At 33.6% G+C, this 26418-nt stretch overlaps 1 protein-coding gene across 1 annotated transcript; it reads left to right on the top strand.

Annotated features, from left to right (window-relative positions):
• The first annotated feature begins 23975 nt into the window (after positions 1-23975).
• LOC128922974 (uncharacterized) lies at positions 23976-25308 on the top strand. The gene is made up of 2 exons (XM_054235394.1): positions 23976-24770; positions 24928-25308. The coding sequence occupies exons 1-2, from the start codon at positions 24029-24031 to the stop codon at positions 25191-25193; spliced, it is 1008 nt and encodes a 335-aa protein (XP_054091369.1). The 5' UTR covers positions 23976-24028; the 3' UTR covers positions 25194-25308.
• Positions 25309-26418: the final 1110 nt, after the last annotated feature.

A 26418-nucleotide genomic window follows, 5' to 3' on the forward strand; every position in this document is an offset into this window, starting at 1 on the left:
GGCAAACTTATACAATCCAACAATTTATTTTGTGAGAGTGTATGCGTGTTGAGAGCTACTCAACTGACCAAGAGTTCTGTTCTACTGGTCCCGTACTTTTTTAGAACTGGTGAAATTAGGACCAATACTGGTTTCCTAACAATAAGTTTTATAGTGTACGTTAGCTTAACACATACAATCAATTGTTTTTACTGCGTAGAAATGTGTATGAAAACATTATAAAGCAGTAAACTTCATGTAAATTTAATTTTTTGCAAAACAAAAATCGATAGTACTACTTCGAATTAAACACACAATTATTAATTATATTACAAACATTTTAAATGGCGAATGAAGTTGGAAAACTAATCGTTGTGTTTTTATGAACAAACTTTCAACAATAATAAAAAATTAATAATCTAAATAGAAATATCTTAATATATAAAAATCACGTGTCACGTTGTTTGTTTTCGATGGACTCCTAAACTACTGAACCGATTTTAATGAAATTTTTAACACTGTGTGCAGTTTGGTCCAACTTGAAAGATAGGATAGTTTATAGTCGCATTATTTATTTATTGCAAATTATTTGTTTATTATTAGCAAAGAGCTATCCACCAGTTGGTAGCGCTAAGTGCGCTATGTTACAGTAGATGGCGCTACATTTCTTTGTAAATTTTCATGGATTTAGGCTGTCATAACAAAAGCTGCCACTTGCTAAAAACATTAAATGAAAATGCGTTGTTTGAAGTTTATATTATTTGTGGTAAAGTTATACGAATCTATGACTTCCAATATTCTAAATTTAAGAAAAAATCACATACAATCCGTGAAATAAATAAAGTTATGCACATATGTATGGTCAGACAAATAAGCAATGCTGCCACTATTTTCCAGTAAATCTTCCTCGAATTTGGGAGATTTCAGAGGAATTTAGGAAATCGCAGAGTTGATTTCTGCATGCATTTCCTAAATGCAAAAAAAAATTCATTTATTTGCATTTAGGTATAGAATTTTGTATGGCTAATGCCCGGTTTCACAGTCCTTACTTAAGTTGTGCCTAAATAAAATCTTAGCTAAGTATTGTTGCAAACTGAGTAGTCGTTTGCGTTTCACAGTCAATGCTTAATTTCTATAAAATTTTATTATGATATATGGCAACGTTATGGGCTACATATGTTTTACAAATGTCATTCATAAAAATATGTTTGAAATATTTAAATTATAACAGACAATACATAAATTTGCGAGGAAAATTATATCAAAAATTGATGAAAAAATTTGGAAACTATTTATAATGAAATGGTCAATGAAATTACAGACGAACTGAAGTCTATAAATGATTTACATTTGCAGTGTGATGGCTGGAGCAATCAGCGCAATGAAGGTATCATCAACTTCATTATTGCAAAACCTGAGCCTGTTTTTGTTAAAAGCCTTAATACTCTTACAAATCGACATACAACCTATATAACCTATAACAGATAAAAATTTCAAACTTGAAGGCAATGGAATACTTATAAATGAAGTTTATATAGTCTTCAAAGATATTAAGTCTCCATTTAATTTTGCATTTCCGGATATATCCATTCTAAATGAGCATCATAAACAAGATATTACAAATGCTGTAATTAGGCGAACAAGTAATTGTTTGAAACCCATTCATTATGCTGCATATTTATTAGATCCAAGATCGCAAGGCATTGAATTAGAAGAAGAACACGAAGTGGATGCCATGGAGTTTATACATGACGTGAGCCAATCGCTCAATATTGACGTTGGAGTTGATTTAGCCAATTATAGAGCTAAACAGGGTTTATGGAGTAGATCATTTATATGGAAACATGTCGCCGAAATGAACACGGTAATTTGGTGGAGAGGACTCTGCAGATCCAAATTGCTAAGTAGGGTTGCAGTGCGTATTCTAACTGCTCCCTATACTTCAGCAGCCACTGAACGATCTTTTAGCACTCATGCGCATATACATAGCCACAAACGAAATAGATTGACTACAGACAGGGCAGCAAAAATAGCTTTTATATCGTATAATTGAAACTTGTTACACAAACATAAAGTTGATGACAATGACGATGATGACGAGCCGTTATCTACACCCAGGCAATTGTCAAGTCCGTTTGGTATCCCAATAAATGAAGAACGACCTTCAACATCTCGTGAAAATACAAAACTAATAGAATTTAGCAATATTAATAATATATTTAATGATCATGACAGTAGCGATAGTGACTAAAAATTTTCAATTGTGAAAAAACACCTTTGTTACTTTTGTAGAGTGTAATAAATATTTGTTAGTAAGTATCTCTCCTTGTTTTATTTATTTTTTGGTCAAAGGTTCTTTCACCACCACAATGCGCAGAAAAAATCTTATAATAAAACAAGAAGACGTCTTTTTGTTGTTATAATAAACTGCTGGTTTTAGTTTAGTTCCTGAATCAGGGTACACATTTTCACTTTTCGAACACTAGGCAACTGCTAGTGCCCTATATACGCTGGCGCAAAGTATGAGCGCATCGCAAAGTATGTATTTTTCGCTGCATTTGTTCTAAAAATAATAAAAAACTGTTAATTTTTTTAAGATCGTGATAATTACGTTCTATAATGAAAATACCCCTCAATTGGGTTTTTTCCCACATAAATACCCGGTTTTTTCCCAAATGGGAAAAAACCTGGGTTTATTCCCGTTGGGTTTTTTCCCACTGCCCATCTCTAATCAAGACACAGTTCTAACAAGAGAGTTGTCGAGTGAGGACAATTCTAAGGAGAGAGTTGTCGAGCAAAGTGTAAACAAAGTGTTAAGTTTTAAGGAATTGGAAATAAAGATAAGTGTATAGCCATTAGAGTGTGACTTTTATTTGACAGTGATCGAACTCAGGGTAGAGTTTTAGAGTAAACGACAGATTTTGGAAATCCGTTACAATATTTTAGAAAATGTCGCCAATGACACCCAAGATATTTGGACTGTTCAGAATCTGGTGCAAATGGTCTTGCATCCTTGCAATTGCAAATTTGTGCGCATATTTTAGCTTTTTCACCAACAAATTGTACAGGGATGCAATTGCTACACCTTTGCAAATAAGCAACACTAAAAAAACATTGTATTGTGTGCAACGCTGGATTGCAAATTGTTAGCTGTTGTCAAAAATGAAAAAAATCTTTTTAGAAGGAAAAAAAATAGAAGGAAATAATAAAAAATGGAACGAAAATGAAAATAAAAGTGTCCTAGATGAAATTAAAAAGTCAGCTGATTTTTTCCTAAAAATTATGTTCAGCATCTGTAAATTGAAAATATGTAACTTTTATTTATAAACAGAGTTTTTTTACCAATTAAAAGTTTACAACATAGGTTGCCAAGAAACCGCAAAAAGACGCTCCCAGCTGAAAGCAAATATTAGCAATTGTACAATTTTGCATAGGCAGATGCACAAGGTTCTGAATTGCCCTATTGTCATGAGGCTTTGTTTTTTTTTAAATCGTTGACATTTTCAACCAATGAATTTAAACTACAGTCCAGGTCTTCTTTTTTCTTCTTCCTCTTAGGTGGAACTGGCACTGCATTTTGTTCTTCGTTACCCAAAATTATTTCCCCACTCGTTGAAGTCAAATCAAAACAAGTAAGGAAGGGCTAAGTTCGGGTGCAACCGAACATTTTATACTCTCGCAATTTATTGATGTAATTTTATAAAGATAACACAATTCGACCCATATATTCGGTATAAAGTTCAATAGAATAACGAAAATCATCATAAATAGTATGTGGGGAATGAGGTAATTCCTCAAAAGATTTCACTCGTTTTCACCACCAAGATACAATGTATCGAAGACTATACGCTCACTTAATTTAATATTACTTATAATTAGGTATATGGGATCTGGGGGAAGTTATGACCCGATTTTTACCATTTCAGGTACAGAGAGAAACTGTTATAAGAAAAAAATTTAGAGGGAATGAATTACATTAAAATATCTGAGGGATTTACCAATATTTTCGGTGAAAAAATAACCTTAGGCACTGAGTTCTTCATGTTCGATATCAGGAGCCTTGAAAAGTCATGGTCCGATTTTGACAATTTTTCCACAAGTGAAGTCTCAGCTCAAATACAGTATTTGTGTAAAGTTTTATTCCGCTAGCTTCATTGGTTCCTTATGAATACATTATAAAGTGAACGAATCAGATGGAATTCAAAATTGAGTTATATGGGAAGTAGACGTAGTTGTGAACCGATTTCGCCCATATTCAACCCGTGTCATCAGGGTGTCAAGAAAGTGTTATATACCGAATTTCATTGAAATCGGTCGAATAGTTCTTTAGATATGGTTTTTGACCCATAAGTGGGCGACGCCACGCCCATTTTTCATTTTGCAAAAAAATCTCAGTGCAGCTTCCTTCTGCCATTTCTTATGTAAATTTGGTGTTTCTGACGTTTTTCGTTAGGGAGTTAACCCACTTTTAGTAATTTTCAACCTAACCTTTGTATGGGAGGTGGGCGTGGTTATTATCCGATTTCTTTCATTTTTGGACTGTATAAGGAAATGGCTAAAAGAAACGATTGCAGAAAGTTTGGCTTATATAGCTTTATTGGTTTGCGAGTTATATACAAAAAACCTATTTGGGGCGGGGTCGCGCCCACTTTTCCAAAAAAATTACATAGAAATGTGCCCCTCTCTAATGGGATCCTACGTTCCAAATTTCATTTTCATAACTTTATTTATGGCTTAGTTATGACACTGTATAGGTTTTCGGTTTCCTCCATTTTGTGGGCGTGGCAGTTGACCGATTTTGCCCATTTTCGAAAGCAACCTCCTCAGGGTGCCAAGGAACATGTGTTCCAAGTTTCATTAAGATATCTCAATTTTTACTCAAGTTATCGCTTGCACGGACAGACGGACAGACGGACAGACATCCGGATTTCAAATCTACTCGTCATCCTGATCATTTATGTATGTATAACCCCATATCTAACTCTTATATTTCTTGGTGACACAAACAACCGTTATGTGAACAAAACTATTATACTCTGTGCAACAGGTTGCGAGAGTATAAAAAAGATGAATCAATTTCGGTGTCATTCGTTGTTGTCCTAAAATAATGTACATATATACATTGGTGTAAGCACAATGTTAGCAATATTTTCAATAATGCATATACATACTTATTTTCTTGGTGCGACAGTTTTTTATACTCTCGCAACAAAGTTGCTAGATAGTATTATAGTAGTGGCCCCGCCCCCAAATAGGTTTTTTGTATATATCTCGGAAGCCAATAGAGCTATATAAACCAAACTTTCTGCAGTCGTTTTTTTAGCAACTTCTTAATACAGTCGAAAAATGAAAGAAATCGGATAATAACCACGCCTACCTCCCATACAGAGGTTAGGTTGAAAATTACTAAAAGTGGGTTAACACACTAACAAAAAACGTCAGAAACACTAAATTTCACATAAGAAATGGCAGATGGAAGCAGCACTCAGATTTTTTTACAAAATTGAAAATGGGCGTGGCGTCGCGAACTTATGGGTCAAGAACCTTATCTCAGGAACTACTCGACCGATTTCAATGAAACTTGGTTTGTAATAGTTTCCTTACATCTCAGTGATATGTTGTGAAAATAGGCCCATTCGCTTCACAACCACGCCTACTTCCTATATACCAGAACTTTGAAGACGATCTGAATCGTTTACATTACAATATATAAAGTAAGCACTAGTGGAGATATCGGTGAAGAACTTTGCACAAATACTATGTTTATAGTGTGGCAGCCCCATTCTAAATATCACCGAAATCAGACCATAGGTTTTTAAGGGCCCATATATCGAACATGAGGACCTCGGTGCTTCTAACCTAATATTATGGTTTCCAACTTTCAATGGTCTTTATACAATATATATGACGAATATGTGGGTCAAATTGTGTATTATATAATATAAATAAAGTTAAATAAATAAATAGCGAGTATAAAATGTTCGGTTACACCCGAACTTAGCCCTTCCTTACTTGTTTTTTTTTTTTTAATTTTAAAAGGTCGAAATATGGTCAGTTATTCCGAAAAGAAGTAGCACTTCGAATGGGCTGGTGGTGCAATTTTAACTCTATGGCGAATCGATCATGGAAAGACTACAACATTTTGCGACAGTCAGCATCTATAAAGATAAGTTTTTTTTTTTTTTTTTTCAATATTTCCTTATTTATTGAATCTGCTTGTTTTTAAGCCTAACAACAAGTTATAAAATCTTAAATCTATTTAAAAGCTAGACAAGCTCAACCAAGTGATTGAGCTGTATTGGTGAAACGTTGCTCTTTAGTACGCAGGCATATCCCTTCTTTTTAGGCGTGTTTGATCGCAGGAATGTACTAAAGCATTAGCCAATGGGTTTGGGTGATCTCGGAGTTTAGATATATATTTCAATCTGCTGTCCTCTACTTCTTTCTTTACCATAGGGATACCAAGATCTTTATGGATATTTTCATTGCGCATGTACCATGGTGAGCACGTGATTGATCTAAGCATTTTCGATTGGAACCTTTGTATTATATCAATATTAGTTGCACAGGTCGTACCCCACAGTTGAATGCCATACATCCAAATCGGCTTTATAACCGCATTGTATAAAAGCACTTTGTTGTCTAAGCTAAGTTTAGAGTTTTTATTTAAAAGCCAATTTAAATTTGCAGCTCTTATCTTCATGCACGTTATTTTACTAGATATATGTTTTCTCCACGTAAGCCTTCTATCTAGGTGAATACCAAGATAGGTAACTTCATTCGCTTGGGGCACCAAAATATTGTTCATTTTTACTGCCGGACACATTTTTGGTCTTAGAGAAAATGTAACGTGCTTGCACTTTTGTTCATTCACATTTATACGCCAGTTTGCTAGCCATTCTTCGACAGAACTTAAGTGGTTCGCCAATATTCTTGATGCTATAATGGGGCATTTGTTACGACTCACTAAAGCTGTGTCATCCGCAAAAGTTGATGTCAAAACATTATTAGCAGTTGGAAGATCAGCTGTATATATGATGTATAGAGTTGGGCCTAAAACACTGCCCTGTGGTACTCCAGCCCTTATTGAACGTTCATTAGATATAAAATCACCTACTTTTACAGCAAATTTTCTATTTTTTAAATAGGACTCCAAGGTTTTATGCAATTGGAAAGGTAAAATTTTTTTAATCTTATACAAAAGTCCTTCATGCCACACTTTATCAAACGCCTGAGCCACATCTAGAAATATAGCAGAACAGTACTCTCTATGTTCGAATGCCTTCCTAATTTCGTTAGTTATTCTATTTACTTGCTCTACAGTGCCATGTTGTGCACGAAAACCGAATTGGTGCGTTGGTATTACCCTATTTTCATGAAGGAAAGGAGACATCTTTGATAGTAACACTTTTTCAAATATTTTAGAAAGACAGGGTAGAAGACTGATTGGTCTGTATGAAGACGGCTGTGTCAGGTCTTTTCCCGGTTTATCTATCATGATTATCTGCGACTTTTTCCATGAAATAGGATAGTATCCGAAACTAAAAATTGCATTAAAGAGCAAGGAGAGCACTGTTGAAGCAATATTTGGTAACTCAATTAGCATTTTTGGAGTAATATTATCGTAGCCTGACGATTTTTTTGGATTAAGCTCTTTTATGATACTAACAATTTCAGTAGTTGAAGTCTTAATAGACCCAAGTGATTCGTTTGTGGTATTGTGGATGATTGGCAACTTAAAATTGTTCTTTGGGCAATTTGATTGAAATACCTTTTCTAGGTGATTTGCAAAACAATTTGCCTTATCTTCGTCACTTCGTGCCCAATTACCATTTGACTGTCTTATAGGCATGTTGGAATCTACCGGTGGCTTAAAAGACTTTTGGGCTTTCCAAAGAGAGTTTTGCTTGGTAGAATTTGGACACAGTTTCTTTATATAATTTTCAGTGCTGTATTCTTCCTCGCGTTTAAGCGCTTTTTTTAACTTACGTACAGCAGATTTCAGTTGAAGCTGAGTAGAAGGAGAGCGATGTATCTGCCATTCGCGTCTAGCTCGCCTTTTTTCGTTCACAAGCTTTTCTATTTCATTATTAGTCATGTTTCTAAAAACCTTAATTTTTCTTTTTGGTGTTGCCAAGACAGCTGCATTAGTTACTACATCATTAAATTCTTCTATACTGTTATCAATATCTCTTCCTGTATTTATTTTTAAATCTATGTTAATGTGGCTACTGATATATTTTCTATATTTCAACCAGTTTGTTTTATGAGTTGTTAGAGAAACTTTCGGCTCAACTATCATGGGCTGTTCGCATAACTTTATTAGTACAGGAGAATGATCAGAAGATAAGTCAGTACATGTATCTACTGTTATTAGCGATCTATCTATGTTTTTGACTACAGCAAAATCTATTAAGTCTGGTATTTTGTTTCTATCACTGGGCCAGTATGTCGGCTTACCAGGAGATATTATGTCAAGGTTATTGTGCTTATTTATAATAGTGTAGTACAGCTGCCGTCCTTTCGGATTAATAAGACGTGAGCCCCAGTACATGTGTTTTGCATTGTAATCTCCACCTGCTAGAAATCTTGGACCTAGCGTTCCAAAAAAGTCTTTAAATTCGCAATCTGTAATTTTAAAGCGAGGTGGACAATATATAGCAGTTAGATTAAGGTCAGCACCACGATTTTTCAAAGATATTGTTGTAGCTTGTAACTGGGCTGTAGCATGCGGTTCTAAAGCGTGGTGGCTTAACCGATTTCTAACCAATACTGCTGTTCCACCGTGCGCCTTTCCATCTGGATAATTTGTAGCATGAAGTCTATATCCCGGTATAAAGAAATTGTTCTTATTTGTTAAATGAGTTTCTGATAGCAGCATAACATCTATGCTTTTTTCAGTCAGAAATTGTATTATCTCCAGTTTGTGTTGGTTTATACCATTGGCATTCCATAAACAAATATTTAGTATACTCATTTTTTAGATAATAAGGTCTGTAGCATTTGATTTTGTGATTTGATTAAATCTTGGATCATGTTTTGCATGCTAGACATAAATTGTGTCATACATTGAGTAAGGTTTAGGATCATATTTTCAATACCTCCATTAGGTGGATTTTGGGGTTGTTGCATTTGCACAACGCTGCCTTTTAGCACATTTGCATAGCTTCCTTGGATAAGACTATTCTTAGAATTACCAGGTTTCGAACTCTGGTCTGTAACTACTATATTTTCGTTACGAGGGATATTCATCATTTGGTTACGACGAGCTTGAATTCCCAGCGATAATTTTGATTTTAAGTCTTTATATACAGGGCAGCCTCTGTAGTTAGCAGTGTGATTTCCTCCACAATTACTGCATTTTTTATTTGTATCCTCTTTTTTAAGAGTACATTTTGATGTTGGGTGTAAATCACCACATACCACACAAACACTGCGTAGAGTGCAATAGGACTTGGTATGCCCATACTCTTGGCAGTTGGTGCATTGTACCGGACCATTTCTTTTATGAGGTTCTTCAACGGTAATTCTACGATGTAACAAATATTTTAAGTTGTATATTGGATGGGTTTCATTCCTTTTAATTGGGTTAGAGTTTGGCAGCAATTCGACTTTAAACATTGGTTGTGGTACCTTATTTCTGTTCAAGATATTTACCATATTTTTAATTTCAAAGCCGCATTCTTCAAGGGCTTCTTTGACATCATTAGATTTTACCGAAGACTCTATGCCTTTTACAACAACAACTAGGCCTTTCGAGCTCTTCAGTTGATAAGAATAATAGTTTTTATTGTTATTTGACAAAAATTTCACTATATCCATAAAACTTTTCTCAGTGTAGGACTGTATTTTAGTTTCATCTATATTGCCTTTTTTCAAAGGCACTATATGAAAATTGTTAGTACCTACAATTTCACTTAGTTTCGCAACAAGTACATTAGAGCTACGCTCTCGCAAATATATTGGCGGCGGCTTAGCATTCACGACTGTGGTGGTACCCTTCGCATCGTCGTTCGATCCATTGCTTAGTATGGCAAATCTGTTGCCATTTAAAGTTCCTGGCTTATTTGTATCAAGCGTGGCTGGTTGGAATTTTTTGGAATTGACCGCTGACTTTAAAGGACTTGATTTCCTTTTAATATTGACGTAGCGCTCAATACCAATCTGTACAGATGGTGTTTTTCTTTTTGGTACATGCTCACCTTGCATTGTTTTTCCCTTTGGTGTCCGCTCGTTTGCTGGTACCTGCTTGCTTGCTATTGTCTGCTGTTTTGTTGTTGTGCACTTGCTGTTTTGTTCTGCTTCTGTTGATCCCTTCTGCTGATCGGCAGAGCGCTTCGATGACTCATCTTTTTCACCGTTGGATTGTTTTTTTGTTGGAGCAGATTGTGTAGGCTCAACAAAGCTGAAGTAAGCATTCAGAGAATGCCTACGACCTTGCTGTTGAGGCTGCGCAGCGCTCATGTTTGTTTTTCTTTGTTTGTTTTGCTCACTTGAATTTTATTATTATTTATTTTTATTGTTTGTAAACTTTTTTGTTTTAGTATTATTTTTGTTTTGTTTTTATGTTTAGCTTTTGATTTTCCACAGAACTTGTAGTTGTTTTGTTATTTAATTTTATTTGCTTTTAATAATTCAATTAAATCACGGAGCGCATTAAAACACATCCGTACTCTTTGAATGCTCACAAATGATAAAGATAAGTGTTTACAATATAATTAGATATGTATATATACAAATATTTACCCGACTCTCCGACAACAGCACACACTTCTCGCCAAGCCAGGTATTTTTTGTTCTTATCCTGGGAACACAACTGACTTTTATACCAAATGAATTTATGTTTTTCAATTTCACTAAAGCGGCAAATACACTTGCAGGCTTGTATGCATACCGGTCGCATGTCAGTTCACTATACACTTATGCGACAAGAAATTATAGTATTCATTTAACGTCATAAACGTAAACATCGCAAAATTACAATATCGTAAAACAGCTGTTAATTTTTACATGCATTTTATTTGACGACAATCTTGCAAATATGCGAGACCTTATTCAGTGACATTCATGGCTTGCTTACAATTAATTCACAATCAGCTGATATTACCACAATATTGCCAAAGAGCGCTCATTTAACTTATGTTGCCATATTGCAAATTTACTATTTTTATATATTTGCAACGTTAAATGAGTACCACTGATGTATGAACAATCATTTCGTTGCAATTTTTGAAGTGAACGGACATGGTATTAGAAGAGGAAATTGTAGCGTTCATTTTAATTTCGGTATGCGTTGAAAATGAGAAGTAAAAAAAACGAAAGCAACGCTATTGGTGCGAATAATTTTGAAAAAAATTTTACTTAATTCTCTTCTTTAGGAGTTTCATATGTCAATAAGGGGTTAGGTGGGTTTCAGAGATTGAAAACAAGAGTATTTTTACAATTTTTTTTTTAATTTTTACAATAATATATTTCATTTAAAAATAAAAATAGAATTTTGTAAAATTTGTGTTTACAAATTCCGAAAACTGAGCTCATCCCCAATGATGTGTCAAAAAAAAGTACTTGCCGTGGACATCATAACTAATTATTGGTTGCTCTAAATTCAATAAATCAAAAATATTTCGATAGTAAATGGATAAACCTAGTTAACGAATGAAAAGAGAGGTTAAAATTTATATATATTTGTCAAAAAAAAACTCAACTTTTTTAAAATTTTCTTAATATTGGCTCGAAGAAAATTATTGTAATAATATAAAATATATATAAGCCTTGATTCATTAACTACAAAATATTATTGCAAAGAAGTGTGCAAAATTTGAACAAAATCCCTTCATAAATTTTCCAAATATCGCGTCGTGCCATGATGCTCACACAACCTTCCACTGCAAAATTGAAGCAAGAAAGAGATCTGTCTGCATACCACACCATACACGTTGCTACCAGTCGCAACAACGAGCAGTAAAATTGAAACATTTCAATTTTCTTCATACTTGTATGCAGACCTAAAATTTGTGATGTAGACCTTGCTATACACCAGTGGTCGGCAAACTTATACAATCCAACAATTTATTTTGTGAGAGTGTATGCGTGTTGAGAGCTACTCAACTGACCAAGAGTTCTGTTCTACTGGTCCCGTACTTTTTTAGAACTGGTGAAATTAGGACCAATACTGGTTTCCTAACAATAAGTTTTATAGTGTACGTTAGCTTAACACATACAATCAATTGTTTTTACTGCGTAGAAATGTGTATGAAAACATTATAAAGCAGTAAACTTCATGTAAATTTAATTTTTTGCAAAACAAAAATCGATAGTACTACTTCGAATTAAACACACAATTATTAATTATATTACAAACATTTTAAATGGCGAATGAAGTTGGAAAACTAATCGTTGTGTTTTTATGAACAGACTTTCAAAAATAATAAAAAATTAATAATCTAAATAGAAATATCTTAATATATAAAAATCACGTGTCACGTTGTTTGTTTTCGATGGACTCCTAAACTACTGAACCGATTTTAATGAAATTTTTAACACTGTGTGCAGTTTGGTCCAACTTGAAAGATAGGATAGTTTATAGTCGCATTATTTATTTATTGCAAATTATTTGTTTATTATTAGCAAAGAGCTATCCACCAGTTGGTAGCGCTAAGTGCGCTATGTTACAGTAGATGGCGCTACATTTCTTTGTAAATTTTCATGGATTTAGGCTGTCATAACAAAAGCTGCCACTTGCTAAAAACATTAAATGAAAATGCGTTGTTTGAAGTTTATATTATTTGTGGTAAAGTTATACGAATCTATGACTTCCAATATTCTAAATTTAAGAAAAAATCACATACAATCCGTGAAATAAATAAAGTTATGTACATATGTATGGTCAGACAAATAAGCAATGCTGCCACTCTTTTCCAGTAAATCTTCCTCGAATTTGGGAGATTTCAGAGGAATTTAGGAAATCGCAGAGTTGATTTCTGCATGCATTTCCTAAATGCAAAAAAAAAATTCATTTATTTGCATTTAGGTATAGAATTTTGTATGGCTAATGCCCGGTTTCACAGTCCATACTTAAGTTGTGCCTAAATAAAATCTTAGCTAAGTATTGTTGCAAACTGAGTAGTCGTTTGCGTTTCACAGTCAATGCTTAATTTCTATAAAATTTTATTATGATATATGGCAACGTTATGGGCTACATATGTTTTACAAATGTCATTCATAAAAATATGTTTGAAATATTTAAATTATAACAGACAATACATAAATTTGCGAGGAAAATTATATCAAAAATTGATGAAAACAACAAAAGAACCCCAAATTCCATCATTAGCGAGTCGGAGCACCTATGGGAACTGAAGGAAAAGTATAAGCTGTTATTGAGTGCAAACGAACGGACACTTGCCCTACGCTACGAAAGATGTCGCTGAAAATTCAAAGCAAATTCAAAACAAAAATCAGCTGTTATTTAAGCATTGCTTAAGCCTCCCATTTTCAGTTAAGCATAACCTAAGTATGAACTGTAAAACACTATTTTCCTGTTTTATCTTAAGCACAAAATAAGTATGGAGTACATTTGGAGTTAAATTTAGAGCTATATGTGCTATTGCAGTAGATGGCGCTACATGAGAATACATTTATTGACACTTATTTGTGATACTAACGGCTGACGTTGTAAGGTAATTGAATAAGTGCGCTGTATTAGGCTAGATGAAGCAGATGCTGTTATATTAAAAGTCCAAACGTTTATTTTAGCTAAAATGTATTAAACGTAAAACGTGTGTTTAAAATTTACCATTTATTAAACGTAAAACGTGTGTTTAAAATTTATCAGACTCGGCCACGCTTTGCTTTCTTTTTATTATTTAAAACTCTTTAAACGAATTAAATAAAAGTAAGTATTATTAGCTTTCATTTTATTTATTAAATGTTATTTTGATCTTTGAAGTAATATTTTCAATAAAATGCCACCAAAAAATCGAACCTCAATAATGCACAGACTACAGTTTCCTATTCGTTTAGCTTTTGCCATGTCCATTAATAAGTCTCAAGGCCAAACAATGTCCATTTGTGGGTTAGCTTTGGATAATCCATGTTTTTCCCATGGGCAATTATATGTTGCATGCTCACGTGTGGGAAAACCATCAAATCTATTTGTGTTAGCTCGAGACAGGTTATCCAAAAATATTGTGCACCAATTAGTGCTAAGTTAAATTAAAATGTTTATAATTCAAAAAAAAAATAAATACTACTATTAAAAATTAAGAATTATCTTTCCTAATATTATAAAATTAAATGTTACATGTTATCAACTAACAGTTTTGTAATTAACTTATTTGTTAAAAACTTGAAAATAAAATCAAAAATGAACTATTTTATGAAAATTTGAGCTTATTATCAACTCTACGAAAATTTTCATCAATAATTTTAAAAATTTTGACCTCAAGTTCAAATCTCAATCCCGTGGATTTTTATACCAGATATATACTAAGGTTTCCGTCTTTATTCATAAATAATAATTTCACTGTAGTGAATAGTTTACTACAACACAGCAAATCTAAAAGTGAGGAAATGAGGAATTCGAATGATTCAAACCGATTTATCGTTTAAGTTCAAAATTTTACAGTTTCATATGTACATACATAGGTATGTATGTGTCATGTTAGCGTGTTGGAGAACCATCTTCTTTATTTGTTTACACGCTACACAACAAAACAAAGAACGAACTTCACCAAAAATATTTATATTGATCAGAGACGTTATTCCCTGAATATATTAACATTCCATACAAATAAATGGCCTTGAACAGAGTTCAAAAAGCGTTTTAACTATTTCAAATAAAAATTGGGCGGGGCGAAGTTCGCCGGGTCAGCTAGTAATAATATATATAAAAGCATTGTCTTTTGTGTTCATACATGCGTGCGTACAATCCGCCATACGTCCTGCTCGCTGTGAAGTCAGCAAGCAACTGACCAGGGATAAAGGGATGTCCAACTTATTCCAGTGTGAGAGCGCCTCAAAATTTGCGTTTTTTATAACATTTTGCATTATTGTCAGATCAGACAAAATACTGATTTTTGGGCATTTAAATTAAAATACCCAACATTTATTATGGTTAAAAATTATTATATACTGAATGTTTAATATAAAATAACTTATAGTGATAAAATGGTATATTAAAATAGCCGGTTTTCGAAGTTTCAGTAATAAATATGGTCAATTATAAAGTGTCAACTGAAAATAAATCAATTTCTTTTATAATTTTCCATGAAAAATTAGTTTCTCGATGCTGCAATTCAGAAAAATATTCTTAAACCACTTTTAAATTACGCGTTTTCATTTATATTTATTGTTTTAAGTTCTTATTAGTGATCTTGCAAGGCGGATAAAAATGTCTCCATCGATTTATTTTTTTGGCAACATTTCAATCTGGCCTTTCCAGTTTCCCAATTGCGAAACGTCAAAACCTCCTCATCTCGACAAACTGTCAAAGTTTAGGTGGTTTTGACGTTTACAATTGCGCTCCTACTTCCAGTGATATGAGAGTTGTACATCTCTTTATCTCTGCAACTGACCTGGCATCGCGTCTATGTTGTAAAAATGATTGCAAGTACGTGTGTTTCACACGTACACTCAGTGTGAGCTCAGAGAGCGCTTCGCGGGCAATGGGCTGCCGATCACTGCTATACACGATGCGACGGTATGCCATTCTTGGCATGTAGTACGGACAAGTCTGCAAGTGTATTTGCCGCTTAATTTGCATTTCGACAAGTTGTTCATACATCATTTCGTTGCAATCTTTAGATTGAGCGGACCAGAGATAAAGAGATGTACAACTCTCATATCACTGGAAGTAGGAGCGCAATTGTAAACGTCAAAACCACCTAAACTTTGACAGTTTGTCGAGATGAGGAGGTTTTGACGTTTCGCAATTGGGAAACTGGAAAGGCCAGATTGAAATGTTGCCAAAAAATAAATCGATGGAGACATTTTTATCCGCATTGCAAGATCACTAATAAGAACTTAAAACAATAAATATAAATGAAAACGCGTAATTTAAAAGTGGTTTAAGAATATTTTTCTGAATTGCAGCATCGAGAAACTAATTTTTCATGGAAAATTATAAAAGAAATTGATTTATTTTCAGTTGACACTTTATAATTGACCATATTTATTACTGAAACTTCGAAAACCGGCTATTTTAATATACCATTTTATCACTATAAGTTATTTTATATTAAACATTCAGTATATAATAATTTTTAACCATAATAAATGTTGGGTATTTTAATTTAAATGCCCAAAAATTAGTATTTTGTCTGATCTGACAATAATGCAAAATGTTATAAAAAACGCAAATTTTGAGGCGCTCTCACACTGGAATAAGTTGGACATCCCTTTATCCCTGGAGCGGACGTTATGGCTTCGGATGATGAAATTGTCGCGCTGCTTGTAATTTCGGGATGCGCTCAAAATGAAAAAGCAAAAAAACGAAAGTAACGCTTTTGGTGCAAACAATTTTATTAAGCTGTTTACATAATTCTCTTCTGTAGGAGTTTCATATGCCTTTAAGGGTTGTTTTTTTAAATTTTTATTTAAAAATTTCGAAAACTCAGCCGTTGGTATTTCGTCTCCGATGATGTGTCCAAAAAAGGCTCTTTTCGTCAGTATAAATCCTTATTAAATATAATAAACCAAAAATATGTCGACAGTAAATGGAAAAATCTTGTTAATGCTCAAAGGAAACAATTTATATTTAAATTTAAATTTTTAACAAAAAAAAAAAAAAATTTTCGACATTGAAACATTTCAATTTTGTTCATACTTGTATGCAGACCTAAAATTCATACATGACATGCAACCGTGCTTTCGAAAATGATCGGACCACTGCTACGCCCACAAAATGGCGAAAACCGAAAACACATAAAGTGTCATAACTAATCCATAAATAAAGTTATAAAGAGGAACATATTTGGATGTAATTTTTTTGGGGAAGTGGGCGTGGCCCCGCCCCCAAAACGGTTATTTGTATATATCGCGCTAACCAATGAAGCTATATAAACCAAACTTTCTGCAGTCTGTTTTCTTACGTACCCCACCACACACCATGAAAATAGTTGAAATCGGATGATAACTACGCCCACCTCCCATACAAAGGCTAAGTTGAAAATTACTAAAAGTGAGTTAACTCACTAATGAAAAACGTCAGAAACACTAAATTTTACAAAAGAAATTGCAGAAGGAAGCTGCACTCAGATTTTTTTGCAAAATGAAAAATGGGCGTGGCATTGCCCACTTATGGGTCAAACCCATATCTCAGGAACTACTCGACCGATTCGAATTAATTCCGGTATATAATATTTTCTTGACACCCTGATGATACGTGTGGAAAATGGATTAAGTCGGTTCACAACCACGACAACTTCCCATGAATCTCAATTTTGAACTCCATCTTATTCCTTCACTTTATAATATACATATACATAAGGAACCAATGAAGATAGTGAAATAAAACTTTACACAAATGGGGCATATCTGTGGCTTCACTTGTGAAAAAATTTTAGAAAACGAACTATAACTTTTCAAGGCCCCAGATATCGAACATGTTGAACTCAGCGCCTAAGGTTAAATTTTAACCGAAAATATGGGTAAACCTCTCAGATAATTTAATGTAATTCAGAGGAAATTGTTTCCTTCTAATAGTGTGTCTCTTTTCCAAAAATTATTAAAATCGGGTCATAACATCTCTTAGCTTCCATATACCTAATCCTCCCATATAGGTTATAGGTTTTTTAAAAATACGGTGGGCTTTATTCCGCATGTATGTATTGGTTAATATGTGAGGTATCTTAGCAAAATTAAGTGAGCGTATAGTCTTGGACATAGTGTACCTTGCTGGTGAAAATGAATGAAATCGGTACCTCAGCCCTCATATACTATATGTAACGATTTTCATTATTGTATTAAACTTTATGCCGAATTTATGGGTAAATTTGTGTGTTATGTGAATAAAATTTATTTAATAAATTGCGAGAGTATAAAATGTTCGGTTCCCGAACTTAGCCTTTCCTTACTTGTTTTTATTTAATTTGAACTAGTTTTTTGTTAAAGGTTTGATTATTATTATATACATATATTAATAGACCCGGCCACGCTTTGCTATGGATATTTATACTCTCGCAACAAAGTCTTTATAGTATTATAGTTTTGTTCACAGAACGGTTGTTTGTAACACCCAAAACTAAACGAGTTAGATATAGGGTTATATATACCAAAGTGATCGGGGTGAAGAGTGGAGTTCAAATTCGGATGTCTGTCTGTCCGTCCGTCCGTCTGTGCAAGCTGTCACATGAGTAAAAATTAAGATATCTTGGTGAAACTTGGCACACATGTTTCTTGGTACCATAGGAAGGTTGCTTTCGAAGATGAGCAAAATAAGACCACTGTCACGCCCACAAAATGGCGAAAACAGAAAACAAATAAAGTGCCAAACTAAGCCATAAATAAAGCTATGGAAATAAAATTTGGTACAAAGGATCGCACTATGAAGGGGTATATTTAGATGTAATTTTTTTTGTACATATCTCGTAAATTTCTTAAGCTATATCAACCAAGCTTTCTAGGATCGTTTCTTTTAGGTACTACCTCATACACTCAAAAAACTTGGGAAATCGGATAATAACCACCTCCCATGCATAGGTTATGTTGAAAACTACTAAAAATGCTTTAATTCAGAAAGGGAAATCACCAGTAACCTTAAATTTCATTATAAAGAAGGTACAGAAGGGCTTCACCCAAATTGGTAAACAAAATTTTAAGTGGGTGTGGCTCCGCCTATAAGATGTGACATCATGTAGTGGTTTACCCGGCTTAGGTATCATAATAACTTCAGATACTTTCAATAGCGTATCTTACGTATAATGCACTGTTTACAATGAATACAATTTTTTTAATAGTTTAATTTTATTGGTGCGACATGTTTTATTTGTTTATTAATATTCCTTGCAGCTTTCCAGAGTGAATAATCGGTAGATTTATCAACAGTTTGGACAAATACGTTTTAAAGGAATAGTTTTTAAACTGTTTAATTTTTGTTCATAGTTCCGCTGTACATCTATTAAGCTCTGTTTTGAGAGCAGCCGACCTAGTTTGCTGCCATCTTCGTCAAAGTTTGCGTTTTTTATGGATACCATCTAAGATGCATTTTGGGAATTTGTTTCCACTGAGATTCACGCGAATATTCGGTGTACTGTTCCACGCAGTATTTTGAATTACTTTTGTGAAAGATTCAACTTCACAATCTAAGTCAGCATCTGTCGATATGCGCTTTAGTTTAAAATCGACTTTATTCAGTATAGTCTTAAATTGATGTTTATTAGATAAAGAACACGTGCCGGACCGAAATACTGGTTTTTCACATAAAGTTATTATAGTAACACTGGTGAATGATCAGAGTTTAAATCTGAGCTATATTCAATACGTAAATTGATTTTCGATACTTTGTTGATGACAAAAAAGTCAAGAAGATCTGGTAATTTTCTACTTTCCGTGGGCCAATAAGTGGGTCTCCCTGTCGAAATAACATTGCATTCAATAGCTTGCTTACAGAAGTTCTCGACCTTTGGTTATAGTTAACGAGATCCCCAATGAGTATGTTTTTATAAATTTTCAGATCACTAACAAAACGTTTAAGCAATTTTGTTTTCCTTTTTTATAAGATTCCGCAAACCACTAAATTGAAGACACATTCAATCCGCGCCAGGATTCTGTGTCTTTCTGTCATCCCCAAAAAAATCGGTTTCGCATTCAGTTTAACAATGTAATTTAGACTTTTCCACGGCACAGAAAATAGAACTTGCGTTCACTTCAACTGTTCACAGGACATAGCCAATTCTAAACTGATTGGAAAATGTAACCTTCTGAATGGTATGGTAGATTCTGACGGTATCATTGGTATACGTGGTAACAGAACCAATTCTCCTTTAAACTTTCCAGTCAAAATTACTGCTTCAATTATATTTCCTGTTATCTTTTTTATGACCAAACGGGTACCGTTGCATAGTCGAAGTGGATTTAAATTACGCAAAAGAATAATTGGTGACCCTATCTTTAACTTAAGATTATGTGGTGGCATTCCAGCTATATCAATAGCATTTCAAAATTCAGTTGGAAAATTCACACTCTCGTTTTCGTCAACAACGGTGTCGATTGATTTAAAATACATCTCATCTCCTGGTAATAACTCTTGTATCATGATGTTAATTTCGTCAACATCAACATTTTTTGCTGCCAAAATAGCGCGGTTACCGAACCAGTTATGGTCTAAGTAATTATTTTGTAAAGTTGGGAAAATATTTTAATTAATTCACGTCTTCCGTTAACAATAGTGCAGAAATTGTCTGGCAATTTAATACATTGCGTATTTGGTTGTAGTTCACAATTCCCAATATCTAGCAATTGTTTTGAAAATACATGTGCCGTTGAATCATTTTGCAGATGTAAGCGCATATTAATTGTCAATTTAAGTGTTTCAAGACTTCGCCATAATAATGATTGTTTTATACATGCGTTAATTTCATCGGCGAAAGTAGAGCGAGGAATGACTGGCAGAGTCTGTCGGAAATCACCTGATAATAGTAAAATCGCTCCGCCGAAAAGTTTGTCGTTTTCTTTCAAATCTTTTATAGTTCGGTCGATTGCTTCAAGTGAATATTTGTGTGCATCTTGGTATATATTGAATACTCAACCATTAACTGCTCGTAAGAATAGAAAAGATTTTGGTCAAGGAACATTAACTAATAACAATTGTAAATAAAAGCTTTCTCTTTTATTTAGATGTACCGTGTAAATTCGACACATGTGCTTGCTTTGAATATGCCTGTAATTGAAGGATGTGATTTTCATTGCTTCCGTGGTTCCCATTTTTTGTTTGATTTATTCCATGTAAAATATCGTGGAACATCAGTATATAGTAATGTTCTTGCGAGTTGGCCGTAAATATCTTGCTTTTGACACAGTTTAAAAAATTCAGTTAATGTTGTTTTTGGAGCATCAAGCGCTCTTTGGAGAATATTTTCATCTGTAATGTATACACGTTGACCATTTTCAAGATATATTGCTAAATGCTGATCAGAAGGGTTCCTTTCGTGTATTGGAAAGCTAAGGATGTGCGAAATATATATATGCTTCGTTGCTGCTGACGTATCTACCCATTTGGTATTGTGCTATTTCGTCATTTTTATTTACGTTTTGTAATTGAAATACGTCCAGATCACTTCCTTTATTAATATACATACTTGCATATGCATTTTATTAACTTTACGGAACTGCAAAGCTCAACATTAATATGAGCCTTATACGCTTTTGAAAGGAAGGGTGAGTATGGTACCACCCGATGATTGTCAATTATTATTTGATCTGAATAATTTGTTAGTCGCTTTGTAAATGTTTGATAACCATCAATATCAGTGATTGTATCATTTGTATACTGCTTTGGAAAATTCTTTTTACATTTACATTTTTGTAATGCACCGCAAGGTCCGTGTATCATATGATTGGTAACAATTTCAAACAATTATTTATCACATGATTGGTCCACTGCTGAAATTATTTGATCAATTGACGGATTTCATCTTTACCTCTCTTTTGCCATTCAATCGAATACATCCAACAACGTGTTTTGCTGAAAACTGAATATTTAAAAATAAAATCAATTAATGATTTTAATTTTTGTTCAAAAACACGTGCAGTTATAATTATAATATAAAATTTGTATTTCTTCCCACTTCAGGTTACATGTGAATGTAATAAACAAATCTGGGCGTCCATAATGACGTACATAAGTCATCGCATCTTGTATAGATTCTTATGTTTCGTGGACTGCCAATATAACGGGTGATTTTTTTGAGGTTAGGATTTTCATGCATTAGTATTTGACAGATCACGTGGGATTTCAGACATGGTGTCAAAGAGAAAGATGCTCAGTATGCTTTGACATTTCATCATGAATAGACTTACTAACGAGCAACGCTTGCAAATCATTGAATTTTATTACCAAAATCAGTGTTCGGTTCGAAATGTGAAATCCGCTTTTTTATCGACAAATTTTGTTCAGCGATGAGGCTCATTTCTGGTTGAATGGCTACGTAAATAAGCAAAATTGCCGCATTTGGGGTGAAGAGCAACCAGAAGCCGTTCAAGAACTGCCCATGCATCCCGAAAAATGCACTGTTTGGTGTGGTTTGTACGCTGGTGGAATCATTGGACCGTATTTTTTCAAAGATGCTGTTGGACGCAACGTTACGGTGAATGGCGATCGCTATCGTTCGATGCTAACAAACTTTTTGTTGCCAAAAATGGAAGAACTGAACTTGGTTGACATGTGGTTTCAACAAGATGGCGCTACATGCCACACAGCTCGCGATTCTATGGCCATTTTGAGGGAAAACTTCGGAGAACAATTCATCTCAAGAAATGGACCCGTAAGTTGGCCACCAAGATCATGCGATTTAACGCCTTTAGACTATTTTTTGTGGGGCTACGTCAAGTCTAAAGTCTACAGAAATAAGCCAGCAACTATTCCAGCTTTGGAAGACAACATTTCCGAAGAAATTCGGGCTATTCCGGCCGAAATGCTCGAAAAAGTTGCCCAAAATTGGACTTTCCGAATGGACCACCTAAGACGCAGCCGCGGTCAACATTTAAATGAAATTATCTTCAAAAAGTAAATGTCATGAACCAATCTAACGTTTCAAATAAAGAACCGATGAGATTTTGCAAATTTTATGCGTTTTTTTTTTAAAAAAAGTTATCAAGCTCTTAAAAAATCACCCTTTACCTCGATGGTAAAATGAATGCATTGCCGATGTCATTCGGGTTTAAATTACCATTGATGTTTCCGATAATAGCATCACATAAGTGTATATCGTCACCTGAAATGCAAAATAACGTATCATCAAAAAATTCGAAATTGGGTTTTTTATTGATTACGATTCAACACATCATATTACATAAGTGTCAAAAATTTTAGGCTTCTGCGACCCAAAATACCCAAGTTATATTAAAAATTCAAAAAAACGTATCAACAAGTGCATGCTTTCCTTAAACAAAATAACGTATCATCACTAATGTAAAAATAACAGAGTATTTTTTTTTTTTTTATAACGGAGTTAGCCTTGATTTATTGTTATGTTTGTTTCTATTAGTTATGTTTAATGTGCTTTGGTGATATAATTTAAATCGTTTTTATACTGAAAGTTATAAAACAGGTAAAACAAGAAAAGTGTTGTGAAATAATAAGATGTGTTCCATAATTAAAGATGCTGAAAATAATAAAGAAAATGTGCAAGGTTGTAAAAAAATTAACAAAAGGGAAGAAAATATAAAAAATCGAATGTATGGTAAACAATATGACGGCTTATCAAAAGGAAATATTTGCGAAAGGAAACCACGAGAAATAAAAGCAGCATGCACATCTAATTATTGTGTACAAAGTTCAACTCGGCATTGTTCTCTTTATTCAGAAAATGTGCGGAAGGAGATATTTGAAAATTTTTGGCAAATGTCATGGGACCAAAAGAAAGTTTATGTAACTAGCAGTATTGAAGTTCATGCTAAAAAGCGGATTTATGTGGAAAATTCCCGACGTTCATATTCAAAATCCTATTTTTTGCATCATAAAAGAGTACGTCATCAAGTGTGCAGTAAAATGTGTTTGTCAACCCTTGGTATTTCGGAAACTATGGTAAGAAGTTGGTTGAGTTCCAGTGAACTTTATAGCACTCAATTGGGTCCTGAAAATAAAAAAAATTTGCAAGTGGAAAATCGAAGAAACACAATACGGGAAAAAACCTATCAAGATAGATTAAATTATTTAATTAAATGGTTGGAAGACATTCCGAAACTAGAATCCCATTACCGACGTCAGTATACAAATAAATTGTATTTTCAATCAGAATTTAAATCGTATGCAAATGTGTATGAAGTTAATTCTCGAGACTATAAATCGCATAATGCAAATGATATCGCTCCTATATCCTTCCCAAATTTTATGAAATTTTTAAATACAAATAATTTATCGATTTTTAAACCAAGAAATGATATGTGTAACACTTGCATATCTTTCGAATCAAAAAATATCTCAGTGGAACAATATGATGTCCACAGAAAAGATATAAGGGAAATGAGAGAAGAAAAAAATAATGACATTGAAAGTGCTAAAGCGGGCTTATGCTCTTTATTATGTATGGACATGCAAGCGGTAAAGCTTATTCCGCAGTCAAAGGCAAATGCATCTTATTACAAAATGAAACTTCAAGTTCATAATTTTACTATATATAACGTTATTACTCATAAATCTGACAACTATGTCTGGGATGAAACTGAAGGCAGTCTTGTTGCTTCGACTTTCGCAACAATTGTAATAAAGCACATAAAGAAAGAAATACTTAATACCCCAAACATCCATCACTTTATTATATATTCTGATGGTTGCTTTTATCAAAATCGGAATGCAGTATTATCCAATGCCTTAATATCGTTTTGTGTAGTAAACCACATTACCATTGAGCATAAGTATTTAGTCGTAGGGCATACACAAATGGAATGTGACTCTACTCACTCATTAATACAACGCAAAATGAATAATAAACAAATTAATTTGCCCTCCCAACTAGTTCAACTAATGAAAGACGCACGAAAAAATCCATATCCACTAGTGGTTCATCACCTACAACACAGTTATTTCCTGGATTATGAAAATCTTCCAAAGCGGTATTCATCTATTCGACCAGGTAAACAATTTTACATCTATTTACATACGTACATGCACAAAACTTTGACAAGTTTTATGCTCAGCTTTCTATTCTATTTTTATTTACTTATTTAAAATATTTATGGATTTTTAAAATAAGTAAATTATTTTATTTTATTATATATTTGTTCTCTCAGGTAATAAAGTTGGAGATCCTACAGTAAATATGATTCGTGCTTTGGCATATGATACAACGGGATCCATATATTACAAAACCTGTTTTAAGGACGAGTATCAGCTTCTTCCAAAAAGGACTACCAGAAATTTTGAAATTCAGCAGCCTAATCTTTTGCACCCGCAAAGGTTAACGATATCCAAGAAGAAATGGCAACATCTGCAGGACCTAAAGGCTTTGATTCCAGCAGACTGTCATTACTTTTATGATAATATACCTTTTGAATAATTAATTGTTTAATAAACAATTATTAAACATTGTTCTCATTTTGACTTGAAATATTTTAATTTTTTTTAGTACTTATGTACATATTAATAATAAAAATAACATGAAATATGGAAAACTTGCACCTGTTTTTATTTAAAATTAAAAAAAAAGTATTAATATTCCAATTTTAAATTTTTATACAAATTTAGATTGATCATACGTTATTTTGATTCAGAAATGAAAATTCAAAATAACGTAAGACACCTACTATAAAATTAGCAGAATTTTTTTTTTTATTTTTTTCCTAAAATATACTTATAGTGTTATGTTAATTCAGATTTGAAAATTTTGTTTCAATATCGCAAGTGGTTTTCTTTTTATACGGTTTTTTGCTTCTCCTGTAAACTTACGAAAAGTGATGTTACGTTATTTTGCATTTCAGGTGACGATATACTCTTCCGATCGTAGTTTCGCTTGATTGTATCTAATGTATCGTAATCGTTCGCTTTCAATCTTAGCATACATATCAACAATGTATTGGAGAAACTATTGTCGATATCTAAATTGTTAGTTGTCCTGAAATTTTTGAATGCGTAGAGTAATTTATTTCAGGTACATACTCGAATGCAAGTCGAACAAAAGAGTCACGTGTTAGTGAACGGCTTTTCCGCTGTCTAATTTGTTCTCTTATTCGTTCTGTTGCTATGTGTTCCTCACGTGCCACTCTTGTTCCCCCAATAGCCTGTCTCAGACGTTCATCGCGCTGTGCTTGTTTCTTGCTCCCGTCTTTCTGCTGTTCTTATCATTTGAGCTGCGTTTTTTGATGATGTTTGCTCTTCCTCCTGATGAACTCTTTCGGAACGTTAACGTTGGGCTTCCCTGCTATGTGCATTGTTTAGATTTGTTTTCCTTTTATATGGCATTTTTTGACATTGAACACACACATCCGACGTTGAAAAATTTTTTTAAAATAAATTAAATGTTTTGATTTTTTAAATATTGCATGCTATTAGATTCCTACTCAATCCATTTGATACAACGCTATCCGTTAGATTCTTATTGTATTTATTTTTAAAATTATTACGCTTTCTTTAATTTAACAACGAAATTATTCACAGTTGTTTTGGTGTTGGGAGGATCTGGGCAGAGTTGCCTAAAGGGTGCCAGCGTCTGCCCCAGTGCTGGTGTGCTGATTCCAGTTCGAACTCCGGTCGTAGCTTTTGACTTTAAGTGTCTTGGAGACGAT

The sequence above is a fragment of the Zeugodacus cucurbitae genome, chromosome X, assembly GCF_028554725.1.
Source record: "Zeugodacus cucurbitae isolate PBARC_wt_2022May chromosome X, idZeuCucr1.2, whole genome shotgun sequence".
Taxonomy (NCBI): Eukaryota; Metazoa; Arthropoda; class Insecta; order Diptera; family Tephritidae; genus Zeugodacus; species Zeugodacus cucurbitae.

Coding starts and splice junctions, on each gene's coding strand:
- LOC128922974 (XM_054235394.1), top strand. CDS start 24,029: ATGAAATTTTTAAATACAAATAATTTATCGATTTTTAAACCAAGAAAT. Junction 24,771..24,927: donor GTATTCATCTATTCGACCAG/GTAAACAATTTT, acceptor TTGTTCTCTCAG/GTAATAAAGTTGGAGATCCT.